The 20,813-nt window shown below is 66.4% G+C and overlaps 1 protein-coding gene across 1 annotated transcript in view; it reads left to right on the top strand.

Moving 5' to 3' along the window:
• The window catches only part of USP20 (ubiquitin specific peptidase 20), a 34,092-nt gene extending 14,382 nt beyond the window's left edge, over positions 1-19,710 (top strand). The window contains exons 3-24 of the mRNA XM_055130484.1: positions 1,634-1,687; positions 3,366-3,428; positions 3,950-4,075; positions 5,936-6,032; positions 6,241-6,310; positions 7,156-7,269; positions 8,133-8,211; positions 8,533-8,875; positions 8,970-9,110; positions 9,308-9,423; positions 10,104-10,276; positions 10,740-10,834; positions 14,762-14,795; positions 14,897-14,942; positions 15,367-15,547; positions 15,651-15,777; positions 16,073-16,242; positions 16,320-16,401; positions 16,548-16,656; positions 18,154-18,256; positions 18,601-18,672; positions 18,748-19,710. Coding sequence (XP_054986459.1) covers positions 1,634-1,687; positions 3,366-3,428; positions 3,950-4,075; positions 5,936-6,032; positions 6,241-6,310; positions 7,156-7,269; positions 8,133-8,211; positions 8,533-8,875; positions 8,970-9,110; positions 9,308-9,423; positions 10,104-10,276; positions 10,740-10,834; positions 14,762-14,795; positions 14,897-14,942; positions 15,367-15,547; positions 15,651-15,777; positions 16,073-16,242; positions 16,320-16,401; positions 16,548-16,656; positions 18,154-18,256; positions 18,601-18,672; positions 18,748-18,908 — 2,556 coding nt within the window. The 3' untranslated portion in view covers positions 18,909-19,710. The remainder of the gene's footprint in view (positions 1-1,633; positions 1,688-3,365; positions 3,429-3,949; positions 4,076-5,935; positions 6,033-6,240; positions 6,311-7,155; positions 7,270-8,132; positions 8,212-8,532; positions 8,876-8,969; positions 9,111-9,307; positions 9,424-10,103; positions 10,277-10,739; positions 10,835-14,761; positions 14,796-14,896; positions 14,943-15,366; positions 15,548-15,650; positions 15,778-16,072; positions 16,243-16,319; positions 16,402-16,547; positions 16,657-18,153; positions 18,257-18,600; positions 18,673-18,747) is intronic.
• Positions 19,711-20,813: the final 1,103 nt, after the last annotated feature.

The following is a 20,813-nucleotide window of genomic DNA, read 5'->3' as shown; positions in this document are numbered from 1 at the left end:
CCGTCATCTTTCTGCAGTTAAAATTGTGTGACTGGGGGGGGCCGGAGCGAGAGCACAGCGGGGAGGGCGTTTGCCTTGCACGCGGCGGACCTGGGTTCAATCCCCGGCATCCCATAGGGTCCCCCAAGCACTGCCAGTGGTAATTCCTGAGTGCAGAGCCGGGAAGAGCTCCTGAGCACTGCCAGGCATGACCCAAAAAGCCCCTCCTCACCTCCAAAAAAAACATTGTGTGATTGATCCAGCAGCGAGAGGCCCGAGACAGTGCGAGATGGTGCCCCAGCCCTCGCGCTGAGTCCCGCCCGGCCGGCCAAGAGTGGCCAGGAGGGACGCAGCCTCCTCAACAGCTAGGAGCCCCCCTCCCTCCCCCTCTCCCAGGGAGAGTAAGTCTGAGGCGGAGGCTCAGCGGTAAAGCACTTGCCTCGCGCGGGGGAGCCCTGGGCTTGAGCCCCAGCACCCCACGAAGGGGAGAATGAGCTTGCTCCGCGCTCCCCTCCGTCCCGTGCGTGAGAGAGTCACAAAGCTGTCATGAGTTTCAGTTACACAGTGATCGAACACCCATCCCTCCGCCAGTGCATTTCCCACCTCCAGCGTCCCAGTATACCCCCCCACCCCAACCCTCCCCCGCCTCTATGGCAGACAGTTTCCCCCAGACTCTTACTGTTGGGCATCATGGTTTGCTCCCACCATCATACAAGCCTGCCTGCCGGGGGCAGATGCTGGATAATTTATTCTCTTGCTTATTATGGGCTGGAGCGAGAGCACAGAGGGTAGGGCATTTATTTGCCTTGCATGCGGCCCACCCGGGTTCGATTCCTTCATCCCTCTCGGAGAGCCCGGCAAGCTACCGAGTATCCTGCCTGCACGACAGAGCCTAGCACACTCCCCGTGGTGTATTGGATATGCCAAAAACAGTAACAACAAGTCTCACAGTGGAGACGTTACTGGTGCCCGCTCCAGCTAATCGATGAGCAGCGGGAAGACAGTGCTACAGCGCAGTGCTGTTGCCTGTTGTGAATATCATGAGGCCGCGCGGACGCCTTTGCAGCTGTCTCCTTCTGGAATTCTAAAATCGTCAATGGTTGGGGTCCAGAGACACCTCAGTAGGCAGCTGATCCATTCTGAGATTCATCCGGGGGTCTCTGCATCCAGGCCGCTGATGCGCTGAGAAGGTGCCGGGAGGCAGATCGTGGGCGTGACAGCCGGGACCCCCAGCGGGCGGGGAGACAGGGAGGGCCGCCGTGAGGCCTGGAGTCCCCGTCCTGGGACCCGCATACCTGGGTTTTGCTCCTGGACGCTCCTGACCCGAGAGGTCACACCTGCGTCCTCTGAGGTGCCCCCGTGGAATTGGCTCGGTGCGGGGTCCCGAGAGATCTCTGGCGAGCCGCTGTCTCCCGGGACTCGCTGCAGTATCTGCGTCAGCGCCGTTGGCGCGCTGAGAAGGTGCCCACAGGCAGACCGTGGGTGAGACAGCCGGGACCCCGACCTGGGAGTTGCCTGGCATGGAACAGTCAGGCTGGCCTTGAAGCAGAGCCTTGTGTGTCTGTCGGCCCGGCTGGGTGGGTGGAGCCAGGGGTGCGCCCTGCCCCGCCCCCTGCCCCCCTGCCCCCCTCACCGTGCTCTCCCTCTGCTCCAGGGCACCTGCCAGTCATGCGGCGCGGCCGGACCGAACCTCTGGGCCTGCCTCCAGGTAAGCAGAGCCTGATGGGGCGCACCCGGGGCTGGGCTGGGCTGGGCCGGCCTCAGGGCACCACGCACCCCCTGGGGTGCCTGGGTGGGCCCGCCTGGGGCTGCAGGAGGCGGAGTGAGACGCAGCAGCAGAAGAAACTTCTCAGCCCAAGGATCCCAGCGTGCGCGGGCATCTGTTCACGTGTGCAGGGCATGATGTGGGCCTTTGTCTCCTGCCCGTGACACAGGGTGGGGGGGGGTAGGAGACGCAGCTGCCGGGGCCTTGGCGGGCAGGACCCTGGGGGACGCTGGGCGCTTCCTGGATGCTGTGTTTGGGAGTGGCAGAGTGCGGGGCCGAGCAGGGGTGCAGCTGGCCCAGCTTCAATCCCTGGCCCCCCTTCCCCAAGCATTGCTGCCCCCCGCCACACCCCTGCCCTGCCGAGTGAGGCTCCAAAGCAGAATAGATAAATAAGTCAGAATACCCCACGGGGCTTAGCTCCAGGGCCCCGCCAAGGCCGTGCAGCCGCCTGGCCGAGGCACGTGACCCTCTGCCCTGGCTCCGAGTCCCGAGTGGCTGCAGCTGGGTGTCACCCCCCCCGCCCCGCCCGCCCTCGGCCTGTGTGTGGCTGCGTCCAGCTCTGAGCGGCCTCTGCCTGGTGTGTGTGAGCACCGGCTGATCTGGGCCCTTGGGGGCCCGGACAAGACAGGCCAGCCTGCAGGGCCTCATGCCCGCTAGGACAGAGGGCTGGGGAGATGGCTCAGAGGGTACGGCACGTGCCTTTGGACCCCGGCACCACACGCAGCCCCCAAGCATCCCCAGGGACCACTCCGGAGCCCAGGGCCAGAGCAGCCCTGCGCACCACTGGGTGTGACCCCAGCCAAAACCATTAAAAAATCAAGACAAATGCTTTTGAAATTGTTCCTTTTCTTTCTTCTTTGGCCACACTGACCATGTACGGGGCGTTACTCCTGCCTCTGTGCTCAGGGATCACTTCTGGCAGGGCTCAGGAGACCTTCTGGGGTCACAGGGATGAACACTGGTTCGGCCCTTGTTGCTCAGCCCCCACACACACTGTATGGTCTCTTGGTCCAATATGTTGGGGGGTGGCTTTGTGGGTCACACCTGGTGATACTCAGGGCATCCTCCTGGTCTGCACTCAGGAGTCACTCCTGGCAGTGCTCGGGGGACCCTGTGGGATGCCGGGGATCGAATCCAGGTTGGCCGTGTGCAAGGCGAACTCCCTCCCTGCTGTCCTGTCACTCCAGCCCCCCTAAAATTCTTTTTAAAGAAAAATAACGGACAACAGGAGGGTCTCGGGCGGTGGTCCCTGCATGTGGGTGGCTCTTGCCTTGCACACAGATGTTCCATCCCCAGCAGCCCCTGTGGTTCTCCCGAGCCCCCCGGGCGCGATCCCTGAGCACAGAGCCAGGGGTGACCCCAAAACCAAACAAAAAGAAAAATGACTGAGGCCCTGTTTCCCCCCGAAGTGTGAATTCCCGTGACACGCTGTCGTCGGAGGTGGGGTTTGGGCCCGAGGGGGGTGGTGGGGGGAGAGTCTGGCTACCCTGTGTGGCCTCAGTGCCGTCCAGGCCCCAGGACGCCGTGTGTGCGCGGGGCAGGGCCCTGTCGGGTGGACACGGGGGCGTGGAGTCCTGCACGCCCTGGCGGCCGGTCAGCCCCTGCCGCCCGCTCTCCGCAGGTCACCTGCCCCTACGTCGGCTGCGGGGAGTCCTTTGCTGACCACAGCACCATCCACGCTCAGGTGAGCCCGCCCTGCCCCGCCCCGCCCCCAGCCCCCCTGCAGCCCATCCCCACCCCACAGGGGGCGGGGCCAGACCCTGAGCCTCCAACCCCCTCCAGGGAGCTGGGAGCCCCTCCCCCTGCAGGACCCCTCCCCCTGGCTGGCCTCTATTTGGATTTTGCTTTTGGGCCACACCCAGCGATGCTCAGGGCTTACTCCTGGCTCTGTGCTCAGGTGGGCTTGGGGTGCCCTATGGGGTGCCAGGGATTGAACCCGGGTTGGCCATGTGCAAGGCAAGTGCCCTCCCCGCTGTGCTGTTTCTCTAGCCCAAGACTCTCACTTGTTTCGTTGTATTTGGGGCCCCGCCAGGCAGTGCTCGGGCCGCACTCCTGCCTCTGCACTTGGGGACCTCTCCTGCCGGTGCTCAGGGGACCCTACGGAGTCCATCCCGGGCCGGCCGCGTGCACGGCAAGCGTCCTGCCCGCTGTACTGTCCCTCTGGCCCTGCGTCCTTATTCTGGGTTCCCCCCCGCCCGCCCCCAGGTGAAAAAGCACAACCTGACCGTGAACCTGACCACGTTCCGGGTGTGGTGCTACGCGTGCGAGAGGGAGGTGTTCCTGGGCCAGCGGCGGGCGGCGCCCCCAGCCGGCCCCGGCTTCGGGGAGCAGGTGAGGGTGTGGCCGCGCGTGCGGGTGGGCTGTGTGTACGTGGACGGGACGGTGTGACCCGAGCCGGCACGGGACACGGTTCTGCTGCAGCATCGCCCCTGGCCCAGCCTGCGGAGGCCTGGACAAGCCTGTCGGGAAATGCTTCCCGCCGGGGCCACTCTCCGGCGAGGCTCGCGGCCGGGGTTCCTGCGGGGCCTCGCGGGTGTGGGGTGGACCCCAGGCCCTCAGCCCGGACAGCTGCTGGCTCCCCGTGTGGAAGTGTGCCGCAGCCCAGCGCCCCGAGGACTCCCTCGAACCTGCCTGAAGAAGCGCCGAGCTGGGCCCGGTGCAGCTCACGCAGGGCGGCACGTGTCTCCCGGGGCGCTGCCGGCAGACGGCCGCACAGAGGGCGGCTGGGGGTCTGTGCTTCTGCAGGAAGGGCTGCCGTGGGCCAGGCCCGGCCCAGGGGGCGTGCACGTTTGTGTGTGTGTGTGCACATGTGTGTGCATGTGTGTATATTGTGTGTGCATGTATATTGTGTGTGCGCGTGTGTTTGTGTATTGTGTGTGCACGTGTGTGAGTATGTATTGTATGTGTGCATGTGTGTATCGTATGTGTTCATGCACGTGTGTATTGTGTGTATATGTATGTATTGTGTGCACACACGTGTGTGTTGTATGTGCATGCATGCATGTGTGTACACATGTAGTGTGTGTGTGCATGTGTGTGTACTGTGTGTCTCTCTGACTGCAGTTGAAGTGGACAGGGCCCAGGGAGATGGCCAACAAGGCTGGAGCACTGGCTTTGCGTGCGGGAACCCCAGGCTCCATCGGGACCTGCGTGGCCCCCCAGCACGGAGTGGGGTGACACGCGGAGGCCGGGAGGCCCCGACAGTGGCTCCCCGATGCTAAGGACCAGCTCGGGGAGAGTTGGCCCCGAGTGCTCTGTGCCGCTGCACCCGGGCTCACGGTGGCAGGTCCCCCAGCCCTCACCCCGAGTCTGTGTGCGGGGTCCCCCAGCCCTCACCCCGAGTCTGTGTGCGGGGGTCCCCAGCCCTCACCCCGAGTCTGTGTGCGGGTCCCCCAGCCCTCACCCCCAGTCTGTGTGCGGGATCCCCAGCCCTCACCCCGAGTCTGTGTGCGGGGTCCCCCAGCCCTCACCCCGAGTCTGTGTGCGGGTCCCCCAGCCCTCACCCCCAGTCTGTGTGCGGGATCCCCAGCCCTCACCCCGAGTCTGTGTGCGGGGGGTCCCCAGCCCTCACCCCGAGTCTGTGTGCGGGGGTCCCCAGCCCTCACCCCGAGTCTGTGTGCGGGTCCCCCAGCCCTCACCCCCAGTCTGTGTGCGGGGTCCCCCAGCCCTCACCCCGAGTCTGTGTGCGGGGGTCCCCAGCCCTCACCCCGAGTCTGTGTGCGGGTCCCCCAGCCCTCACCCCCAGTCTGTGTGCGGGATCCCCAGCCCTCACCCCGAGTCTGTGTGCGGGTCCCCCAGCCCTCACCCCCAGTCTGTGTGCGGGGTCCCCCAGCCCTCACCCCGAGTCTGTGTGCGGGGGGTCCCCAGCCCTCACCCCGAGTCTGTGTGCGGGTCCCCCAGCCCTCACCCCCAGTCTGTGTGCGGGGTCCCCCAGCCCTCACCCCGAGTCTGTGTGCGGGTCCCCCAGCCCTCACCCCCAGTCTGTGTGCGGGGTCCCCCAGCCCTCACCCCGAGTCTGTGTGCGGGGTCCCCCAGCCCTCACCCCGAGTCTGTGTGCGGGTCCCCCAGCCCTCACCCCAAGTCTGTGTGCGGGATCCCCAGCCCTCACCCCCAGTCTGTGTGCGGGGTCCCCAGCCCTCACCCCGAGTCTGTGTGTGGGGTCCCCAGCCCTCACCCCGAGTCTGTGTGCAGGGCTCCCCGCTGCTCTCCCGCCCGCTGCGCGCCGTCCCGATCGCGGTGGCCGATGAAGGCGAGTCGGAGGCGGAGGAAGATGACCTGAAGCCAAGAGGTGACAGTCCCTGGGGCTGGGTGGGGCCCAAAGCGAGACCAGGTGCACCCCCCCCCCAGCGTCCCCCACAGGCCCCTCTGCTGGCGCCTGGGCGGGGACTCTGAGACGCCCCTTGTGTCTCGACTCACTCGGCCGGTCTCTTGGGAGGGGTGCCCCGTGCCCTGCCCCAGGCCGGGCTCACCCTGACTCTGCGTGTCCCGTGTCCCAGGCCTCACGGGCATGAAGAACCTGGGGAACACATGCTACATGAACGCCGCGCTGCAGGCCCTGTCCAACTGGTGCGTGCGCGGCCCGGTGTGTGTGTGGGGGCCTGCGGGAGCCTCGTAGCCGGGGGGGTCGGGGGGGAGCAAGGGAACATGGGGGCAGAGAAGTTCAGGTGAGAGGGCAGTGTGAGGGGCCGGGCGGGGCCCCGGGAAGCAGGTTTAGGGCTTCGCCAGGGCCAGGGGTGAGAGAGAAGCTGTTTGCACGGGAAAGGCTCACTCTGCCCCGACCCTCAGAGGGGCAGGTCAAGGCCATGCTGCTGCCAAGGTCAAGGGCAGTCGGCCCGCCTGTATTTTCTGTTTATTCTCCCAGTGAGTTTTTCTTCTTTCTTTTTGTTTTTTGGGGTCACACCCGGCAATGCTCAGGGGTCACTCCTGGCTCTGCACTCAGGAATCACCCCTGGCGGTGCTCAGGGGACCCTATGGGATGCTGGGAATCGAACCCGTGCAAGGCAAATGCCTTCCCCGCTGTGCTATCGCTCCAGCCCCAGTATGTGTTTTTCTTGCCACGTTTTCAGAACGAAGGGAACGGGGTTGGGTGTCCGCCTTCATGGTCAGGCGGGGGCCCGGGGAGGGCCAGCGGGAGGAGCGGGTTCCTGAGTCTGCCCCCACCCGGCCGCCCCCCAGGGGCCACTGTCAGGCAGGGTTGTAGGCCTGGGGGGTGGGGGCCCGGGCCCCTGGCCTGCCCTCTCTCCCCCCACCATATCGAATCGGGGACCCTCGGGACCCCCTTGGAAGGCCCTGGCCCAGATGCAGCCACGGCGTGTGGGTTGGCCCCAGGGGCGCTTAGTTCAGCTCTGGGGGTCCCCCACTGCCCGCCCGCTGTCCGTCCCAGCACTGCCCACTCCCCCTCTCCCGCCCAGCCCCCCGCTGACCCAGTTCTTCCTGGAGTGCGGCGGCCTGGTGCGCACCGACAAGAAGCCGGCGCTGTGCAGGAGCTACCAGAAGCTGGTCGCCGAGGTCTGGCACCGGAAGCGGTGAGCGCGGCGCGGGGGCGGGCGCCCCTGGGTCCTGCTGCCGCTGGCGCCCCGTGTGCCCCGCGGGGGAGACTGAGGCCCGGCAGGCTCGCAGGGCCAGTGTGGGGTGCTCATGCGTGCTCCTCGGGTCACACTTTGACATCAGTGCTCACTGCGGTCGCCCACGTGAGCAGCAGCTGTGGGAACACGTTCCGCCCGTGTGGGCCCTTCTCTGCCACCCGCGGTCAGGCTGGGGGTCTCGCCGCGCACGCCGCCGGGCACGTGGCCCCACACTGAGCCGCAGCCCAGCCCCGTCCTCCTCTGTCCACTCTCACGGAGTCCAGTGGAAATCTGGATAGTTTTTGTTTGGGGGCCACAGCTGGCAGTGCTCGGAGCTTACTCCTGACTCTGTGCTCAGGGGTCACTGCTGGGAGACCCCAGAGGACCTCACGGGGTGCCGGGGTTCCGGGTGTAAGGGACCCCTGTCTTTCTCTCCCCCTCTCCCCCCTTTTGGGCCACACCTGATGGGGCGCAGGGCTTGCTTGTGTCTCTGGGCTCAGGGATCACTCCTGGTGGGGCTCGGGGGGCGCCTTAACGCTGTTTTATTTTATTTTTTACTATTCGGCTCCTTGGGCCACCCGCGGCGATGCTCAGGGGTTCCTCCTGGCTCTGCACTCAGGAATTACTCCTAGCGGTGCTCAGGGGACCCTGTGGGGTGCGGGGGATCGAACCCGGGGCCGGCTGTGAGCAAGGCCAGCGCCCTCCTCGCTGTGCTACCACTGCAGCCCCGCCTGACTTGTTTTGTCTCTTGCCTGGAGCGACGTGAGCGCCCCCAGCCGCAGGGGTGCCCTGGCGCCCCCCTCACGCACCGGCTCTCCCCGCAGCCCCAGCTATGTGGTTCCCACCAGCCTGTCGCACGGCATCAAGCTGGTGAATCCCATGTTCCGAGGCTACGCCCAGCAGGTAGGCGGCGAGCGGGGCCCTGTCGCGGGCGGGGGGTCTCCCCAGGCCCCTGGCGGGGAGATGGGGCGCAGTCAGCACAGCTGCGGACACCGCGGCTGTGGCACGGGCCGGGCCGAGGACAGAAACGGGCCCCTCGTCCCGCGGCTCAGCCCCAGGAGGCCCCCCCCCCGGGGAACCAGGGGTGCCCTTGTCCCGGCGTCTGCGGGGTCCCCGGGGAGGGTCTCGGGCGGCAGCGCAGGGCTCCCCCGCAGGGGCCCGGTGCCCGGGGGCGACCCTCGGGGCTGCCCTGCCGGGGGCCCGCACTGACCGCCCCCCCCCCAGGACACGCAGGAGTTCCTGCGCTGCCTCATGGACCAGCTGCACGAGGAGCTGAAGGAGCCGGCGGCGGCGCCGGCCGAGGCGCGCGACTCGGACTGCAGCGACTCGGAGGAGCGGCGCGACGGCCCGTCCGAGGACGAGTTCGTGTCCTGCGACTCGGGCAGCGAGCGCGGCGAGGCGGACGGGCAGGGCGGGCCCGAGGACGGCCGCGCGCTGTCCGAGAAGGAGTGGCGCAAGGGCCGCGCGCCCGCCTGGGCGCAGCAGCGCGCGGGCTCCGAGCAGCTGGACGAGGACGCCGACGTGGACACGGCGGCCGCGCGCGCCCCCAGCCCCGGCCCCGCGCCAGGTGCCGCCCCGCCCGCGCCGGCTGGGGTGGGGTGGGGGGCGGCCCTGCCTTCCCCTGGCCCGGGTCCTCGACGCCCTCCCCTCTGCGCCCCCAGAGCCCGACAACGAGGCCCACCTGCGCAGCGCCTCCCGGCCCTGCAGCCCGGCGCCCGCCCACGACGGCGCCCCCAGGCTGGCCAGCAGCCCGCCCCGGGGCAGCCCCGTGCGCCCCGCGCCCGCCTACGTGCTGAAGAAAGGTGCGGGCAGGGGGCAGGGGGGCAGGGGCGGGCAGGGGGGCAGGGGCGCCCCTCAGCTCCCGACCCCACGGTGCGGGGAGGGGGTCATGAACGTCCCCCCCAGGGGCCCATAGCATGGCCCAGACGGAGGGGCTTGCATCCCGGCGGGGCGGCCCCAGTGCCCCCCGCCCGCCCACAGCCGCCCGCCGTGCCCGCAGCCCAGGTGCCCAGCGCCGGCGGCCGGCGGCGGAAGGAGCAGCGCTACCGCAGCGTCATCTCTGACATCTTCGACGGCTCCATCCTCAGCCTGGTGCAGTGTCTCACCTGCGACCGTGTGAGTCTCCCCAGGGACCAGGCCCCCCTCCTGCCCCCGGGTAAGGGGCGCTGGCCACGCAGTCTTACCCAAGAAAGGGGCGCTTGCATCTAGCTCAGGAAGGGAAAGTAATGCTGAGGTGTTGGCACCGCCATGGAAACAGTTGTGATTAGTCTCTGTCGTGTGACAAAGACTCTGAGTAGGACTACAGCGCATTCCATGTGCACGAACAGAAACTCACTGGGACCAAAGTGTGCACAGCCTTGGCGGGCCAGGAGTAAACAGACTTTCACAGAATTGCGCAGGAAGCACACAGGCCACGGCCCGCCTGACCCAGCCCTGCTCCCTCCATGCTGCGAGGCTCTGAACTCCCTCAGAGTACACACACACACACACACACACACACACACACACACACGCTCACACGTGCATACGCATATACACACACGCACACATACACATGCACACACATGCATACGCGCACACGTGCATATGCACATACACGCATGCACACACGTGCACACATGCACACACATGCATACGCGCACACGTGCATACGCACACACATACATGTACACACATGCACACATGCACACACATGCATATACACACACGTGCACACATGCACATGCACACACGCACACACGTCTGGGCAGGGCTGTGCCCTGGGGGCAGCGGCTGGCTGACCTCTCGCCCCACAGGTGTCCACCACTGTGGAGACGTTCCAGGACCTGTCCCTGCCCATCCCGGGCAAGGAGGACCTGGCCAAGCTGCATTCGGCCATCTACCAGAACGCGCCGGCCAAGCCGGGCGCCTGCGGGGACAGCTACGCGCCGCAGGGCTGGCTGGCCTTCATCGTGGACTGCATCCGCCGGTACGGCCGTCACAGCCCAGCGCCGTCGGGGAGTCCCGAGCCCAAGCTGCTGGGAGTTGGTTGGGGGGCAGCTGAGGGGGCACGGGAGGGTGGGGGCGCGCTTTCCTGAGCCCCGCAGGCCGGCATGGGGAGGGGCCGCAGGGGGTGTTACCTAGGAGGCTCCGGTGTGTCTGCTTCTGACTTCCTTTGGTTTGCTTTGGGGCACACCCGGCAGTGCTCAGGGCTTCCTCCTGGCTCTGCACTCCGCGGTCACTCCTGGCGGTGCTCGGGGGACCCTCTGGGATGCTGCGAGTGAACCTGGGTCGGGCATGCACAAGGCAGACGCCCTCCCCGCTGGACTGTCGCTCCGGCCCCTGCCCCTGACTTGTGCCCCTCCCACCCCGGCGCCTCTAGAAAGCAGCAGACTCAGCCCCCCACACCCCCGGCCGGACCCTCCCAGCACGCTGCCTTTCTCTCTCCATAGGTTCGTGGTCTCCTGTACCCCCAGCTGGTTTTGGGGGCCAGTGGTCACCCTGGAGGATTGCCTCGCTGCCTTCTTTGCTGCTGATGAGCTGAAGGGTGAGGGGCCTGGCTGGCCGGGGTGGGCCGGGGGGGGCTGTCCAGTCCTCCAGGCAGGACTGGACCTGATGTTCCTCCACCCGTTACTTGCTGACTTCCTGTTCGATTTTTCTGTTGTTTGTTCATTCATTCTGGTTTTTGGGCCACACCCGGCAATGCTCAGGGTTCCTCGTGGCTCTGCAACCAGGAATTACTCCTGGCGGTGCTCAGGGCCTCACATTCGATGCTGTGGCTCAAACCCGGGTCGGCCCGTCCTGCTGGACCATGGCTCCGGCCCCCGTTCACTCATTCTTACTGACCCGCTGGGCAAACGTGATTTCCTGCTTGGAGTCTGCATTTCCTTCCCTCCGGAAGAGCGTCTTGCTGACGTGCACGGGCCGTGTGCATTCCCAGTGGAAAACTTCCCGGCCCTGACTTGCCCGTCTTCTACTTGGCCTGTGAGAAGCTTTCTGTGCTTCTCTGGGTGCTTTCCGCTTCGGAGTTGGACCTCCCAGGGGCCGCACTCCGGGACTGCAGTCTGTCTTCTGTCTGGAATATTCCATTCGCCATCATGCCCTCAAGTCCATCCTCGGTGGAGGCGAGTCAGAGCTTCTTTGACTCAAGGGACTTCATCATTCCGAGTCATCATGGTTATTGCCACCTGTGAACTCTGGCTGTTCCCACTTTTTTGTTTTGTTTTGTTCAGTTGGTTTTGGGCCCCACCTGGCAGTGCTCAGGCCTCACTCCTGGATCTGGGTGGGTCTCAGGACCCTTTGTGGTGCCAGGGATTGAACCAGGGTTGCCCGCATGCCAGGCAAGTGCCCCAACCTCTATACTCTCTCTGGCCCCGGCGGTGACTATTTTTAGATATGTAAGTGATATCTTGCAGTATATGTCTTTATCTGACTTACTTCACTTAACTGAATATCCTCAAATTTCATCCGTCTTGTCACCAGTGATGCTTTCTTCTTTGTAGCAGAATAACACTTCCTTTTTTGTTCATTCATCTTTGTGTTTTGTGACACACTTGACATGCTCAGGGCTGACCCCCGGCTCTGTGCTCAGGGCTCACCCCTGGCTCTGTGCTGAGGGCTCACTCCCGGCTCTGTGCTCAGGGCTTGCTCCGGGCTTTGTGCTCAGGGCTGACTCCTGGGTCTGTGCTCAGGGCTGACTCCCGGGTCTGTGCTCAGGGCTCACTCCCGGCTCTGTGCTCGGGGCTCACTCTTGGCAGTGCTGGGGACTGAATCCAAGAGCCTCCCTGCTGTCCTACGCTCCGGCCCTGAATAACCTTCCCTGACCCAGAGCCACGCCGGGACGCGCAGGTGGTTCTGGAGTCCGGAGCACTGTGCCAGAGCAGAGGCTCGGGTCTGACTTCAGCTTGATCTCCTGCAGCTCCGGCAGAGCCGTCACCGGCTCCTAGGGTGGTTCCGTTTCGGATCCATGGAGCAGTCTCTCCGCTCTTTTCCATGGCTGCCTCAGTTTCCCTTCTCCCCCGCGGCACACGAGGGTCCCGCTTCTCTGCATCCCCGACACGGTTCTCTCTGCCCGGTTCCCAGAGAGCTCGGCGCAGGTCACCCGGCAGATGACAGGCCGGTGCTGGCCGGCCTTTCGTGGAGCTGTTGACTCTTTCCTTTTTTTTTTGTTTGCTTTTTGGGTCACAACCAGCGATGCTCAGGGATCACTCCTGGCTTTGCACTCAGGAATTACTCCTGGCGGTGCTCAGGGGACCATATGGGATGCCGGGGATCGAACCCGGGTCGGCCGCGTGCAAGGCAAACGCCCTACCCGCTGTGCTATCGCTCCGGCCCCTGACTCTTTCCTTTCTTTCTTTCTTTTTTTCTTTTTGGGTCACACCTGGCGGTGCTCAGGGGTTCCTCCTGGCTCCGTACTCAGGAATCACGCCTGGCGGTGCTTGGGGGACTCTATGGGGTGCTGGGGATCGAACCCGGGTCGGCCCTGTGCAAAGCAAATGCCCTCCCCGAACTATCACCCTGGCTGTGTTGACCCATTCCTGTGTCTTCATTGTTTCTAACAAGAAAAACAAAAAAAGGTCTGTCCAGGTCAGCTGGCCCCTTCCCACCCCTCGGGGTGGCCCGGTGTGTCGTGCTTGGGCGGCCTGAGTGCCTGAGGTGATGGCCACCCAGGGTCTGATTCGCGGCTGCACACTTCCTCCCTCCATTCCGCCTCTGTCGGCCAGGGGCTGGGCAGACGCCGGGGGCTGGGGGCGGCCTGTGCCCGGCCTCTGTGCTGGTGGTTCGGCTCCTGATTTGATGCCCTGAACTTCCTGGCCAGGCCGCTGCCTGCGGCCCCTTCCCCGCCCTCTCCTGCCCCCCCCTCAGGTCTCGTGTGAGGCCTTTGCTGCGTTTCAGATGGGTCTCGGTGAGGGGGCCGGGCCGCGTCCTGGGCCGGGCCGAGGCTTAGCGCGCTGGGCCTTGCGTCTCCGGTTCTCCGGGTGCGTGTGCGGGAAGGTCCCCGTCTCCCACCCCGGGAGCCTCCCATCGAGCTGTGGCTGATAACTGGGCATGAACTTGGCTCCATGCCTTTGGGGCTTTACTCAGGAGGCCCGATGGCTTCTTGCTCGGGCTTCAGTGGTTTGGGACCTTTGATCGTGTCGCAGGAATTTTGGGGTGCTTTTCCTATTTCTGTGGGCGATGTGTGCGGTGGACCTCTGCATGTGTGGGACGCGTGGCCGCTTGGCACTGTTGACTCTTCCCTTCAGCCTGTATCACTCAAGGGTTTTTGCTTTATTTCCGGGGGAGCCACCCCTGGAAGTGCTCAGGGCTGGGCTAACTCCTGGCTCTGTGCTCAGGAATCACTCCTGGCAGGACTTGGGGGGCCGTATGAGATGCCGGGGATCTCACCCAAGCCGGCCGCGTGCAAGGCAAGCGCCCTCCCTGCTGTGCTATTGTGCTGGACTGGTTTTTTTTTTTTTTTCTTTTTGGGTCATACCTGGCAATGCACAGGGGTTCCTCCTGGCTCATGCACTCAGGAATCACTCCTGGCGGTGCTCAGGGAACCATATGGGATGCTGGGAGTCGAACCCGGGTCGACCGCGTGCAAGGCAAATGCCCTACCCGCTGTGCTATTGCTCTAGCCCCTGGACTGTGTTTTTATAAATTTTTAAAATTTCATTTTGACCTATTTATTGTTCCTGAGCGTGTTAACTTCCACCTACTTAACTCCCACCACCACTTAACTCCCACCTACTCAAGGGTTTTCCGCTTTCCCCATTTTCGATGTCCAGTTTCATACCACGCTGGTCGGGAAAGCTAAGAGCTTGGCCCGTGGCCGGCACGTGGCTCGGGCCCTGTAGCTCGCACCAGCCAGAGCGCAGGGAAATGTTCCCCGTGGCCCGCAGGGGCTCCCCCTGGGGCCCGGCGCGTGAGCTGCCCCGGGGCCGTTTCGGGGGCAGCCGAGGCGCGTGTCCGCGTGGGAGCCGCGGGTTCTCGCTGCCTGCCAGGCCACCGAGTGGGTCTGCAGCGTCGCCCACTCCTGCAGTGATTCTCCGTCGGGTTGACGCTGTCCTTGTGGAACCCGGGACCAGGTCCCCGCCATGCCCAGTTGCGACTTCCTCCCTTTGATCGTGGCTCTTGGCCCTCACCATCCCGGTGCTGAGCTTGGGGGCTCCGAGCGGCGGTGGCCGCACCTGCCTTGTCTCTCCAGGGGCTGATCCCGGAGGTGTGCAGGGGCCACTCCTGCCGTCTTCCGGTGGTGCTCGGGGGACTGTGGCACCAGGAAGCAAACCCGGGCCTCTGCATGCCTGGCCTGGTGCCGCCCCCTCAGCCCAGCCCGGCCTGGAGGCGGCTCTGCATCTGCTGCCCACTTGGGGGCGCTCTCCCCCTTCTCGCTCAGGGTCGCCAGCGGTGCTCCAGCCTCAGCGGAGCCCTGCGAGGGGGGTCTCCCGTCCCCCTGCCGCGCCCGCCCACAACCCCCCTCTCCCCGCCCTAGGTGACAACATGTACAGCTGTGAGCGGTGTAAGAAGTAAGTGTGTGCCTCCGGGGCTGCTCCCCCGCGCCCCACGCCTGCCCCCTGCGTCCCGCCCCCCGTCAGGGTGCTCACCGCGCCCCGCTCCCTCCCGCCAGGCTGCGCAACGGGGTGAAGTACTGCAAGGTGCTGCGGCTCCCGGAGGTGAGTGCCGTGGGGAGGCCGCGGGGCCAGGGCTCGGCAGACAGTGCTCAGTGCTGGCTCCCCTCCCTCTCTCTCCTTCTCTGTCTCCTCCTCGCTCCCTGCCCCCTCCCCCATGAGTGCCCCTGGTGCCGCCATGGTCTGTGCGGGGGGGTGGGGAGGTGGGGAGGGGGAGTGGGAGGAGCGCCTGGGCTGGGGGCCGGCGCGGGGGCGATGGTGTCGATTGGGGAGTTTTTGAGGCAAAGCGTCTCCAAGTGGTGCCTGGGGCTTCTCAGGCTGTAAACCCCCGACACAGCAGGGGGTTCCGGGGGGCCGGGTGGCACACGCCTGTTTCCCGCGCTCTGCCCGCTGCCGCTGGGAGAGCAGGCCTGGGGGGCCCTTCCCGCGCCCCTCGGGTCACCATGGCCACTGCCGCCGGCACCCCCAGATCCTGTGCATCCACCTGAAGCGCTTCCGGCACGAACTGACCTACTCCTTCAAAGTCAGCAGCCGGGTGGCCTTCCCGCTCGAGGGCCTGGACCTGCGCCCCTTCCTCGCCAAGGAGTGCACGTCCCAGATCGCCACCTACGACCTGCTGTCTGTCATCCGCCACCACGGCACGGCAGGCAGTGAGTGCCGCCCGGCCCCCCACCCCCCTGTCCTGTTTCCCGCACCCTGTCCCCCACCCCGCCCCAGCCCCCACCCCGGGGTCTGAGCTCGGCCCCGCCACAGGTGGCCACTACACCGCCTACTGCCAGAACGTCATCAACGCACAGTGGTACGAGTTTGATGACCAGTATGTCACGGAGGTCCACGAGACCGTGGTGCAGAACGCCGAGGCCTACGTCCTCTTCTACAGGTGAGCGGGACACGACGGGCCTCCAGGGGGCGCTGCTCTGGGGCCGCTGGGCTCACCCATCTCCAAGAGGGTGGGGGTCCAGGGCTTAATACAGAACATCTGGCTGCCGGGGACCTGCCTTGGTCCGCTGGGATACTGGGTACAGGAGTCAGGGGCTGTGGGGACCCGGGACAGGAGTGGGGGGCGGTGGGGACCCGGGACAGGAATGGGGGGCTGTGGGGACCCAGGGCAGGAGGAGTGGGGGGCTGCGGGACCCGGAGCAGACCCCCGATCCCTACTCCCGACCCCGTCGCAGGAAGAGCAGCGCGGAAGCGGCGCGGGAGCGGCAGCAGGTGGTGGCGCTGGCGGCGCTGCGGGAGCCGGGCCTGCTGCGCTTCTACGTGTCCCGGGAGTGGCTGAACAAGTTCAACACCTTCGCCGAGCCGGGCCCCATCACCAACCACACCTTCCTGTGCCCGCACGGAGGTGAGGGCGCCTTCGGGGCGGGGCGGGCGGGCGGCGCGGCCACCCCCGTGCTGGCCACCCCCTGCTTCTCCCCGCAGGCATCCCGCCGCACAAGTACCACTACATCGACGACCTGGTGGTGATCCTGCCGCAGAACGTGTGGGAGCACCTGTACAACAGGTGCGCGGGCCCCCGCCGGCCCCCCTCCGCTGTCAGTGCGGTGGGCTTTGGGGTTCAGGCCATCAGCCCGAGCAGCGCGTGGCGGTGCCTCCGGGACCGGCGGCTGCGCCTCGCGCCTCCCCTCATGTCCCCCTCCGCCCGCGCAGGTTTGGGGGCGGCCCCGCCGTGAACCACCTGTATGTGTGCTCCAGCTGCCAGGTGGAGATCGAGGCGCTGGCGAAGCGCCGGCGGATGGAGATCGACACCTTCATTAAGGTGCGGAGCGGCACATGGGGGGGCTGCTGGGGCTCATGGGAACCCAGACGGGGAGGCTCCCGTCCCCCCGCGCCACGGGCACTAGGCTCTTCTGTGGGGCACGGCCCCTGCTTGGGGTGGTCTGCGCTGTGAAGGGGCTGGGGAGGGGCCTCAGCTGCAGCCCCGCCTCTCGCTCAGTGTTGCTCGGAAACCCAAACCGGCAGGGCCTCGGAGATGCTCGGACAGCAGCTCGAGCTTGTAGAAAGGAGCCTGGCACCGCCCCTCTAAGCCCGACCCGTCGGGACTCTGCCCACCCAGACTCTGAGCATCCAGACTTCGCCCCCATGCAAGCCCCGCCCCAACCAGACCGCCCCATCTAGGCTCTGTCCCCTCTAAGCCCCGCCCAACCCCGGACTTTTTATCCAGGCCCCGCCCCCACACGTGCTACGCCCCAACCAGACCGCCCCATCTGGGCTCTGTCCCCCCGTAAGCCCCGCCCAACCCGAACTCTTAATCTAGGCTCCGCCCCCACACAAGCCACTCCCCATTTAGGCTCGGTCCTACCTAACCCCGCCCCATCGTGACTGCTCACCCAATAGCCGTCCACCTAGGCTCCGCCCCCATACAAGCCCTGCCCCAACCAGACTGCCCCATCTAGGCTGTCCCATCTAAGCCCCACCCAACCCAGGCTCTTCATCCAGACTCCGCCCCCATGCGAGCCACGCCCACCCAGGCTCCGCCCCCATATAAGCCCGCTCCAACTAGACTGCCCCATCTAGGAGCTTTCCCTTCTAGGCCCCGCCCCACCTGGACTGGGCACACCCAGACTCCGCCCCTGCGCAAGCCCCGCCCCTCCCCATCCAGACTCTGCCCCATAAAGGCTTCACCCCACCCAGACTCCGCCTCACCTCACCAATTCTGCTCCCAGCCTGGCTCCATCTCCACCAAAGCTCCGCCCCAAAGGGTTTGCTTCCATTCTGGCTCCGCCCCCGGAGGGCCTGCCCCGACCCAGGGCCTGGTGCCCCTTCCCCAGCCATGCGGAGGGGCTGGCCCCCAAACTACTTCCCTCCGTGGCTGCGGGCCGTACCCCTCCAGACAGCCAAGAGGAGGCCCTGAGCCCGGCTCAGTATGGCCCCCAGACTCGTCCCCAAGAGAAAAACCTTTCCTCCAGGTGTTGCCAGGGTTCCTGGAGGCACCCTTCCCCACCAGAGCCAGCGGGGTACCGCAGGCTGGGGGGGGGCAGGAATCCGCATCGGGACTCTGCCGTGGCGGGGGTCGCCCCATACCGCCCTGGCTGCTGAGAGCGGAACTGAGAAGGGTGGAGATGCTGGGGGGGGCAGGGCCGCGTGCTGGGGGGCGCGCAGCTCGCCTTGGAAAGCAAGGGGGTCAAGGAAGGCTGGAAACCGAATCCCTAGGCCGCTCCCGGCAGCCCAGGCAGGGGGGAGATCTCTGAATTCCTAGCGCTTTCTCCCCGAGTGTGGGGGGCAAGTGGGCTGATGCTGCCCCCCAACCTCCCAGCTGAACAAGGCGTTCCAGGCCGAGGAGTCCCCTGGCGTCATCTACTGCATCAGCATGCAGTGGTTCCGGGAGTGGGAGGCCTTCGTCAAGGGCAGGGACAGTGGTGAGTGCAGCCCCCAGCCCCCACCCTGCACCGGGGCTCCGCCTCAGCCCGCGCCCGGGGACCCCACTCAGCCCACGCCCGGGGTCCCCACTCTCAGCCCACACCCGGAGACCCCACTCTCAGCCCGCACCCGGGGACCCCCACTCTCAGCCTGTACTCAAGAAACCCCACACTCAGCTCGCACCTGGGAACCCCACCCTCAGTCTGCACCCGGGAACCCCACACTCAGCCTGTACCCTGGGAACCCCACCCTCAGCCCGGGACTCCGCCTCCGCCCCGGGCCAGGACTGGAAGCCCAGGGCGGGCGTGGGGGAGGCGGGGCCCTGAGCCGCACCGTCTTCCAGAGCCCCCCGGGCCCATCGACAACAGCAAGATCGCGCAGGTCAAAGGCAGCGGCCACGTGCAGCTGAAGCAGGGTGAGTGTCGGGGTGCAGCCCGGCGGGGGCGGGGCGGGGGTGCCCCGCCCCGGGCACTGACCCTCCCACCCACAGGGGCCGACTACGGGCAGATCTCCAAGGAGACGTGGGGCTACCTGAGCAGCCTGTACGGCGGGGGCCCCGAGATCGCCATCCGCCACAGCGTGGCCCAGGCCCCGGACCCCGAGAACCTGCACGGGGAGCAGAAAATCGAGGCCGAGACCCGCGCCCTGTGACGGGGCTGCGCCCCACGCCCTGTGACCTGGGGGGCTGCGCGCCCCTCCGCCCTCTGCAGGGACATTCTGCTCCCCTGCACACGCCCTGCAGGGGTCCCGTGGGCCCAGGGACGGGCTGGCCCCCCTGGCCCACCTGTGTCCCCGTCCCTGAGGGCGAGGGGGTCCCAGGAGGCGGGAACCCCGTTGTGAGAGGCAGGAGGTGGCGTCCGGCGCTGCTGGGGAACAGAGCGGCCAGCTCTGTGTCTGCTGGCGTCCCGTCACCGCCCTGAGCCTGGCCTGAGCCCTGCCAGGGCCACTGCTGCTGGGGCGCCGCCCAGACGGGGGCAGGTGAGCAGAGCGCCCAGTGCCCGCCGAGGGCCCCCGGCCTCCTGCTGAGCCCCACACCCCCCCACCTCCCGGGGACCCCCAGTACTCAGGCTCACGGTTTCCATCCAGCAGGTGGGGGCCCCGAGGGGGTGGGTTCCGTTCCTAGGGGAGGTTTCTAGAAGCTTCCGGCTGGCCCTGGGGCTTGGCTGTGACCCCACCGACCAGGGGAATGATGATGAACCGGAAATACCTCGAGTGTCTGTGACCTGGCCCCACCCTCAGGAGGCGTGGGGGTCACAGAGACCCCAGAAAACAGTGCTGGGGCCGGAGGGGAGGCCAGCTCTCCGTCCCTCCCCACTAGCAGGGGGAGTCGCACTTGGGTCTCCCGGGTGGGGGGCCCGAGGCTGCACGCGGAGCCCTGCCGGCCGGACTAGGCTCCCCCGTGCCGTCTCATCGTGTCCAGAATGTCCTAATAAATACTCGCGTACGGTGGGCAGTGCTGTCGTGTTGGGGAGCATGGGCGGGACCCCCAAATCTGTGCTCACTCAGCCGCCCCTCGCGCCAGCGCCCGCGCAGCCAACCCTGCCCCGCCTCCGGGCCGGCCCTCCCCGGCCTCCAGGGCTGCGTGCCTGGCAGGGACCCCAGGGTTTGGCCTGGTCGTATCCTTTGGACTTGGGTGGAGGTGGATACCCTCCCCCACCTCCATACTGCCCCCTTGGGGTCTCCTGGCTGTCCCCGCGAAGGCACCCCACTTCTCCCTGTAGTTCCCCAAATGCATCTGAGCCCCCCCGAATATGGCCTGTGGGGCTCTGCACCCCCTCTCTTTCCCACACTGAGTTTTGACTCTGATTCCTGGAAGGTTCGAGAAATACAGGAAGGGACCAACACACCCTCTCGGTGTTTCCCTCACAGGGCGGGGAGAGGGGGGCTGGGGCCCCGGAGCACCACCAGGGGTGACCCCCAAACAGCACACAAAAAAAATGCAAACATTTCCTCCAGGTGGCCCCGAGAAACCCCCTCCCCCACCCCGCCCCCGCTGGGGCGGCTGCAGGCCCCTTCCCGGGTGTCGGCTCCTGTCTCAGAGGCTCCCGGGAGGGCCTAGGCCTTGCCTGTGGCCGGGCACAGACCCCATGTGGTCTCTGAGCTCTTCTGAGAGTGCTCCCTGGCCAGGAGGCGGCCCTGGGCACTGCTGGGTGTGCCGCTCTCCCCCCAGACAAAACGGGCCGAGCCACAGGACAGTGGGGAGGGCAGTTGCCTTGCACTTAGCTGACCCGGGTTCACTCCCCGGCACCCTGTATGGTCCCTAAGCCCACCAGGAGTGAGCCACGCGTGCAGAGCCAGGAGTAACCCTGAGCACCGCTGGGTGTCGCCCCCAAAACCAACAAAAAACCCAAACTGCTCCCAAAACGAAACAAAACTCCATTTGAAGATGCAGCCCCCAGGAAATGACACTGTCCTCAGCCGTTGGGGCCGCGCGTCTGAGAGGGAGAGAACGGGGAACCGGGCAGAGGGGACTCGGAGAGGAGGCACCAAGCACGGCCACATGCCCGCAGAATGTTCTGGAAACTGCCGAGGAGGCGGGTACAGTTGACTGCAGCA

This window comes from Sorex araneus, chromosome 1 (genome assembly GCF_027595985.1).
Source record: "Sorex araneus isolate mSorAra2 chromosome 1, mSorAra2.pri, whole genome shotgun sequence".
Classification (NCBI taxonomy): domain Eukaryota; kingdom Metazoa; phylum Chordata; class Mammalia; order Eulipotyphla; family Soricidae; genus Sorex; species Sorex araneus.
Note: the sequence above shows the minus strand (reverse complement) of the source record. Positions and strands in the feature narration are given on the sequence as shown.